This window comes from Glycine max, chromosome 8, assembly GCF_000004515.6.
Source record: "Glycine max cultivar Williams 82 chromosome 8, Glycine_max_v4.0, whole genome shotgun sequence".
Classification (NCBI taxonomy): Eukaryota; Viridiplantae; Streptophyta; class Magnoliopsida; order Fabales; family Fabaceae; genus Glycine; species Glycine max.
In genome coordinates this window covers 21,130,291-21,139,295 of record NC_038244.2, presented here as the reverse complement: position 1 = coordinate 21,139,295, position 9,005 = coordinate 21,130,291, and the positions used below count along the sequence as shown (strand labels likewise).

The 9,005-nt window shown below is 35.2% G+C and overlaps 1 protein-coding gene across 1 annotated transcript; it reads left to right on the top strand.

Moving 5' to 3' along the window:
• The first annotated feature begins 2,839 nt into the window (after positions 1-2,839).
• Positions 2,840-3,169, top strand: LOC102659687 (uncharacterized). The gene has a single exon (XM_006586381.1). It carries the CDS (start codon positions 2,840-2,842, stop codon positions 3,167-3,169), a length of 330 nt encoding a protein of 109 aa, XP_006586444.1.
• The last annotated feature ends 5,836 nt before the right edge of the window (positions 3,170-9,005 follow it).

Genomic DNA, 9,005 nt, shown 5'->3' with positions numbered 1-9,005 from the left:
ATCCAGAAGGTAACCTTCAACCTGTTTGAGGCAATTAAGCATCCTAGTAATAATAAACCATGCTTCAAGGTGGAGGTAATTGAGCAAGAGGCAAACCACAATATGCAACACCTGGCGACTTACTCACCATTGGAAAAGTCTTTGAAAAATGCAGTTGATTGCCTAACCAATGAGAATGAGAAGGATCTGGTAGCCTGTCTAGAGGACTTGGAGTAATTGAATGAGATTTATATAGGGGAAGATGCTGTTGAAGATCTAAAGAAAGACAACCCTATAGAAAAGCCAAAGGTGGAGTTAAAGACCCTATCCATGCACCTGAAGAATGCCTTTCTAGAGGAGAAAAAAATCAAGCTGGTTGTGATAAACAGTGACGTATCATTAGAAGAGGAAGCACGATTGATGGAAGTTCTAAAAAAACACAAGGAAACTATTGGGTGGCACATCTCATATCTCAAGGGAATCAGCCCCGCCTATTGCATGCACAAGATCAAGATGGAGGAGGAGTACAGACCAGTGAGACAACCATAGAGGAGGCTCAATCTAGCCATGAAAGAAGAAGTGAGGAAGGAAGTCCTCAAGTTACTTGAGGCTGCACTCATCTACCCTATTCTGATAGTGCTTGGGTAAGTCTAGTCCAAGTGGTGCCCAAGAAATGAGGTATGATTCGAAATGAAAAGAATGATCTTATTCCTACTCGGACTGTCACGGGATGGAGGATGTGCATCGACTACCAAAAGCTCAATGAGGCCATAAGGAAAGACCATTTTCCTTTGTCATTCATAGATCAGATGTTGGGGCGGCTAGCAAGACAATCTTTCTACTACTTCTTGGATGGGTACTCAAGGTATAATCAGATCGTAGTGGATCCCAAGGACCAAGAGAAGATGACGTTCATATGCCTTTTTGGCGTCTTTGCCTACAGAAGGGTGCCATTTGGGTTATGTAATGCACCAACCACTTTCCAGAGAGGCATGCTGACCATCTTTGCTAACATGGTAAAGAAGTACATAGAGGCCTTCATAGACGATTTCTCAGTTTTTGGACCCTCCTTTGACTGTTGCTTGACTAATTTAGAGCTTGTGCTGCAAAGATGTGTTGAAGCAAATCTAGTACTAAATTTAGAGAAGTGTCACTTCATGGTTCAAGAAGGGATAGTACAACCCGAGGCATTGAGGTGGACAAAGCAAAAATAAATGTCATCAAGAAGTTACCACCACCAGTAAATGATAAGGGTATCAAGAGTTTTCTTGGACATGTAGGCTTCTATCGGAGGTTCATTAAGGGCTTGTCTAAAATAGCCAAACCATTGAGCAACTTGTTTAACAAAGATGCAATCTTCAAGCTTGATGAAGAATGCTTGGAAGTTTTTTAGACTTTGAAAGAAAACCTTGTATCTGCCGCAATAATGGTTGTATCTGACTAGAGTAAGGAGTTTGAGTTGATGTGTGATGCCAACGACTATGCTGTGGGTGCAAATCTAGGACATCGACGAGACAAGATATTCCATGCCATATACTATGTCAACAAGGTCCTGAATAACGCACAATTGAATTATGCGACTACTGAAAAGGAAATATTGGTCAACGTCTATGCCTTAGAGAAGTTTCAATGCTATCTGGTGGGCTCCAAGGTCGTCATCTTCACAGATCATGCAACAATCAAATATCTTCTCACCAAGGCAGATTCAAAGCCAAGGTTGATAAGATGGGTCTTGTTGATTCAAGAGTTTGACATCGTCATCAAAGACAAGAAATGATCTGAGAATGTAATAGCTGACCATTTCTCCCGGTTAGTGAATGAAGAAGTGACGAAGGAGGAACAAGAAGTGAGGGGTGAATTTCTAGATGAATCCCTCTTATTTGTAGTTGAAAGGCCCTGGTTCACAAACATTTCCAACTACAAATCTACTAGAGTCATTCCACAATATCTTAACTGGAACCAGCAAAAGAAATTTCTTCATGATATCTGTTTCTACATTTGGGATGATCCACATCTATTCAAAATTAGAGTAGATAACTTGCTAAAAAAGTGTGTGACCAGAGAGGAAGCCCAAAGCATACTGTGGCACTATCAAAACTCACCTTATGGAGGCCATTATGGTGGAGATAGGACAACTATCAGAATACTTCAGGCTAGATTTTTCTGGCCTTCCATTTTCAAGGATGCTCATGACCATGTACTTCACTGTGATCAATGCTAGTGAATAGGGAAAATTTCAAGGAGGAATGAGATGCCATTGCAGAACATCATTGAGGTAGAGGTTTTTGACTGTTGGGGGATTGATCTCGTGGGCCCTCTACCATCCTCATACGGGAATGCATACATCTTGGTAGCTGTTGATTATGTGTCTAAGTGGGTGGAAGCCATAGCCACTCCACAGAATGATGCCAGGATCGTGATTAAATTTCTGTAAAAGAATATTTTCTCCCGCTTTGGAGTACCTAGAGTGATGATCAGTGATAGGGGTACGTACTTCTACAATGCACAACTGCAGAAGGTTATGGGGCACTATAACGTCAGACATAAGATGGCTTCACCTTATCATCCTCAGACCAACGACCAAGCAAAAGTGTCAAATAGAGAGCTAAAGAGAATTCTGGAGAAGACCGTCGCTTCTTCAAGGAAAGATTAGGCAACAAAGCTGGATGATGCCTTGTGGGTTTATAGGACTGCATTCAAGACTTCCATAGGCCTCTCACCCTTTCAGATGGTCTATGGGAAGGCGTGCCATTTACCGGTGGAATTGGAGCAATGAGCTTACTGGGCCCTCAGATTGCTAAACTTTGATGAATCTTTATTTTGTGAGAAGAAAAGATTACATTTGGTAGAGCTAGAAGATATGAGATTAAGCGCCTATGAATCAGCTAGGATCTACAAGCAGAAGATAAAGGCGTACCATGACTGGAAGCTACAAAAGAAGAACTTCCAGCCTGGTCAACATGCGCTACTATTCAATTCAAGACTTGGGATTTTCCCAAGGAAGCTCAAGTCAAAATGGTCAGGACCTTTTGTAATAAAAGATGTCAAGCCAGATGGAGTAGTGGAACTCATAGATCTAACTTCAAGTGAACCAGAGAGGAGTTGGATCGTGAATGGACAATGCTTGAAGGTCTATAATGGGGGCCATCTAAAAAGACTTACCAACGTCATCTATGTCCAAGACCCATGAGGGATCCAACATCAAGCTAGTGACATTAAAGAAGCGCTTACTGGGAGGCAACCCAGGATTTCTTCTATTTGTCTTATTTTCTATTTTGTTAATTTCTGTTTTAAAAAAAATCTTTTTCAGAAAAAAGGAGAATATTAATCATTTTAAGTGATTTTGTAGGTTAATGGGGGAACATTGTCATGATTTTAAGAAGAAGGTTCTGGCGCTAAGCGCCCCATCTCACGCTAAACACCTATGCATAGAGGCGCTAAGCCCAGACATCTCGCTAAGTGCCATTATCACTAACTGAGGGGAAGATCAAGGGACTTGTGTCCATCAGGCACTAAGCACGTCTTGCATGCTAAGCACCAACACCATTAATGCAACTGTTATTGTCAGGTTATGTGCTAAGCGTCGCACTCGCGCTAAGCGCTTTGCTTGTAACTACTGGAAATTGAAAAATCGCTTAATACTATAACTTCTCCCTCTTCTTCCCCTACTTTCTCATTTCTGCTTATCCCAACATTCTATTGCACATGTTGTTACCTTACATACTTTTTTGTCTACATTGCACATTTCTTGTCTTTATTTTGCATTTTGGTCACACTAGGTAAGGTTCATCATTTGTTCTTATTGTTTTCACCATGGGATCTTGGTCTTTGTCGCATTCGTAAGTTTCTTTGGCCTGATATACATGCATCATTGTTGCTTTTTGTCATCCTTACCTTGTAAAGTCGCTAAGCCCACACTCATGACTTAGCGAGTTCTGACCATATAGGCATAAAACAATTTTTCTTGGGTTTTTAGATAAGCGCGCTAAGCGCCCCATGGTGGCTTAGCACGAGCTTGAGTTCTAGGCTCATTTTTTTTATGAACATGCTAAGTGCCCACTGGCGGCTAAGCACATGCTTGCAATTCTACAAAACATACGATGAGTGCGCTAAGTGCCCCTACGCGCTAAGCGCGTTATTGAGTCTCATGCATTTATGAGTTTTGTTGTTGAATGTTCATGCATAGGCTTATTGCACAGTCTCACACAGGACTGAGGCTGGACCAAGATTTTTCTTTCTTTTCTTTTTCTTTATTTCTTTTTATTTGATTTTTTTTCTTTTAAATTCAATGTAATGTCTTTTGCATTAATGATAATTTAATTTCAGCAGTTAATTTCATTCAGTTATTAAATAAATAAAAATTGCATGATAGACATAGGAAATAAATAATTGATTGTGACTTGTTTTTGGATGAATTGATGCATGAGATACACTGTGTACTAATGAGATAATGGTGAAGGTTCTAATTTTTGTGAGCATACATTATTGTGAAGTGGTGAAGTATGAATCGAAAAACAAGAGTGAAGAGGTTAGCATCACATGAGTAGGCATCTTTTTTTTGACCCCTTTCTCATAATATTTTAATTTTTTTTATTTTTTTAAAAAATAAACATTCTATGAAGGTTATCCTAAAAATCGTTTTAGAAAATCAACTTTTTAAAACGATTTTTGAAAAAAAATTCTTAGAATCTTCAATTTTTTTAAAAATATTTTAAGACGATAAATCGTCTTAGAAAACCTATCTTATTATTCTCATTTTAAAAAAAAATTCTAACATGGTTTCAAAATAAAACCGTCTTAGAAATTGTATTTTTATAAGACAGTTTGAAAATCATCGTAAAAGTCTTAACTTTTCATAACGATTACTTCAACCACAATTAAAAATTATCATAAAATATCCATCGGAATTGTCCTAAAATTCACTTTTTTTTAGTAGTGAATATCATTACTCTTGCATCTTTCTTATCAAACCATCATCTTTTACTTTCTCCCAAGGTATGATATAATTGAGTCAATACATTAAAATTTTAGTTTTGTTGTTTAAGAAAAGAATATTCAATTTTTTTTCTCATTTATATAAATTAGTTGACTTTAAAGTTTAAACATAATTTATCTAATTGAAAATATGAATTTAAGCGTGTGGCTTATTTAATCTATTTATTTATGTCTTAACTATTATTCCTGGATTTTTTTTATTGAATTATATTTTTAAGTTTAAACTTAATATTTAACATATATCTATTAATTTTACCTTGCTAAAGGTGAAATTAATAAAATTGAAATTTTAATGAAAATTTGAATTTTTGATTAAAAAAAAGACGGTAATAATTTAAATAGGGGTCTTAAAAATTAGAGTTAAATAGGTGGTAGGAACAATAAATTAAATTACTATTCTTTAAATAATTAATACAGATTTATAAATTATTCGTGAACTATTAGCATTAAACATTAAAAAAATAAATTTGACTTAAAATAATTGAAATTGATTTTAAATTTAATATTTTTTATTGAATTAAATAAATGAAGTTAACGTATCATTTAACCAGTCAAACTTAAATAATAATTCATAAAGTCTTTTATTATTTTACACGCCTATTTTAACTCCACTTGTTTCATTAGAATTCATCAAGTTGGTCTTTTCTTAGTTCATTAGGATTCTACTATATTGAGATGTACATTCGCACCAGTCGCATCAGTTTTTATGCATATATCAGAATAGTTTGTAAATATAATGATAAGTTAGTCTGCCCAAGTAGAAGAAAAAAATTGAAAAAAAGGGCGGAAAAATATAAACAAGGCTAATTTACACTGACATTTTTTTAATTTTTTTTTTCTGATAGCACATCATACCTTTTTTTTTTCTGCATGTGCCTAAACTAACTCCATAAATTATTTAAAAAATATTACATCAACATTTTTTATAAATTATATAAACATTTTAATTATTTGAAAAAAAATATTATAATGTGTATTCTTAAAAAGAAGGCTATTGTAAATATTAACAAAATATGAATAATACGGGTAATATAAAAAAACCTTTACTGGTCTCACACTAATTTTCTTTAAACTAGTGGAGAGCCCGTGCGATGCACGGTTCGGTATTTTACTATAAGTGACATAAATACTATTTGTCACAGAACTGTTTGTATCATTAGACTCTAAGTGAATAAATAATATTTGTCAGGGTGCTGTTTGTATATTTTTACTGTAAGTGATATAAATACTATCTGTCAGCATGCTGTTTGAATATAACATAAAGATAATTTGCATGAAGACTTGATTGTGTTGAAAATATTTTAAAATTGATTTAAATTATATAAAAGAAACATGGGAAATAAATTAAAAATATTTTGTTTTTCTGGAAAGAAATTATTTTAGATGTATTTAATTGTGAAGAGGGACTAAATTTTAAAAATAATTTTGTAAAAATGTTTAGTGAGCATGTGAAAATAATATTTTGATTATAAAAGATAATTTAGACTCATAAAAAAACTATGTTTTAGTCTTTGTTTTAAAAAATGTTTCAGTCTATACAAATAATTTGTCGTGATGTTAAATAATTTTGTTATCTCTATAAATAATAGTATTTAATTCTGATCCTAAATAAATTTTAATTTAATTCAACAAAAAAAAATTCAAATTTTTAGTTATCTGTTACAGGTGGTGGCAGTATTGAGCTATCCGGTTTTTCGTATAAAGCCGAAAATGGACTACACACAGACGTGGGTAAAAAAAAAACATAATAGAAACAACAGTGTGTATGAAAACGAAATCAGACAAAGCTGACACATGTTTTTAGTGTTTCAGTACAAAGGAAACCGAAAAAGGTAAAGACACAACGAATGGCAGCAGCATACAAATAGAAGGTTTAATCCTGCGGCTACACTTTTGATCAAAACAGTTTTACTAATTGCAACCATTTATTTGAAACAAAAATTCGAACCATTATATTATTATGGAATAATATAATCTAAACTTAAATGTTCATTTTATTTCATCATTTAATCTAATTTAGAAGCCAATATTGACCTATCGCTTTTTTCGCATAAATACCAACAATATTGACCTATCGCTTCAACGTAATTTGGAAGACAAAGTTCGCAAAATCAATATAAATATCAAACGACAAACAAAGCGCTGAGCAAAATTAACGGAACATAAATATTTGTAATATTGAGATAGGAATCGTGCAGTTATAGTGAGAAAATTGTCTGGTGGTAGTAGTAGGAAACAAAAACCATAAAATATTAAACTTTAAAAAAAAAGATGAATATAAAAGAACTTATTCATCAAAGTCAAGGTCGGTGTTGCTGTTGTTCCATTCGATGGCTTTCCTGATGAGCAGCTCCCATGCATGGTCATGAAAACGGTAGTAAAAGACTACCTCATCTCCGGGTCTTAAATTTTTTTCATGAATCAGGTTGAACCATGGTTCTGTAATGGCTGGGATGCCATGGTGGATGCTGAGTGGCCATTTGGTGGATTTTGAAAGTCCGTGGTGGATGGTAATACTTTTTTTGGAGCCATACACAAATTTGGAAGCCGTTGTAGGAAGTGTCTGTATCATCAAAACAAAGGATGGTTAAACAAATTGATGAGGAAACCACAAAGTATGATAGACTGAAAAAAGTGTAGTATAACGCACCAAAGGCAGGTTCTGCTGTAGCATATCATCTGTGATATCAACTGTGAAGATGTATCTCCTTCTATAAATGATGGGCTTTAGGCTAGAGTGGTGGTGTGCAGGTCCGTCAATATAAATGGTGAAAATGGTGTTTTTGTCACCGGCAACCAAACGTAGAATCACGTTTTCGTTGAGGTTGTGTGCCCTTCTAAAATCATTCAAGTCATCAGCAAAAAAGCATTTAGTACCGAGTGTTCTTACCCGAATGAAATGTATCTCGCCATCGTAGTGGAATAAAACATATTTGGGGTAGTTGCGCAGCCATTGCCTGTGGTAGGAGAAAGGAACTTGGAGAAGGTTCTGCGGGCAAAGAAAGTAGGAGAAAGGAACTTGGAGAAGGTTCTGCGGGCAAAGAAAGTAAGGCGAGGCAGTTGAAAAAAAATGGAAATGCAGTTAAGTCGAAAGGTGCGGTGAATCTTATGCTATCCATTGGATCGCGTGGGAACTATACGAATAATGTGAAAATATTAAGTAACCAAAGGAATAGAGGAAACAAATATAAGAAAGATGAAAATGAGAAGAAGAAGAAATAAATTACAATAGTGGAGCGTGATGCGGAAGTGGCCATAAGAATGCAAAGAAGATGAATAGGGAGTCTAGTTTGGTTTGGCAGGATGCGAAGAAGATGAATAACAAGTGTAGTATAGGTATATATATGTGTATAGAAGTGTTGTAAGTGGCGGTGGTGTTATATCGATATAATAACTGATTTAATTAACAAATTAAATGGTGACTCTTGGATGCAAAGAAGATGAATAGGGAGTTTAGTTTGGTTTGGCAGAATGCGAAGAAGATGAATAGGAAGTGTAGTATAGGTAGATATATGTGTATAGAAGTGTTGTAGTGGCGGTGGTGTTATAGCGATATAATGATTGATTTAATTAAGAAATTAAATGGTGACTCTTTGTTGTTGAACGATGCAAAAAAGAGTTGTGAAGAGTCACAACCCTATACAACGCTGACGTCTCTCGATAATGATTACATTTGATGCAGTATAGGGAGATACAACTACAGTAATTGTCTTAGTGCATTTATTACGATGGTGCCTTAGTGGTGTAAGTTTTATGTGGGATGGGAAAATGGTTTTCTTTTGTAAACAAAGTGGAAGTTCAGAAGGCAATCTGATAGCAGAGTAAGCGGGATATGAAGCGTGTAGGAAGTGTGTATGTATCGGGAAAAGTAAGGGTTGAGTAGCAGTTGTGCAGTGTATTTATTAGGAATACGGATTCGTTGGTGTAATTCTACTTCGGCAGTGAATATCAGTCGAACTCATCTGTACAGTAAGCTAACGTTCACAAGGTCATGGTATAGGACTGGAAAGCCGAATTACAACTGTGGATGG

Excerpts from the sequence above, each read along its gene's own strand:
- LOC102659687 (XM_006586381.1), top strand. The coding sequence starts at position 2,840 with ATGAGATTAAGCGCCTATGAATCAGCTAGGATCTACAAGCAGAAGATA.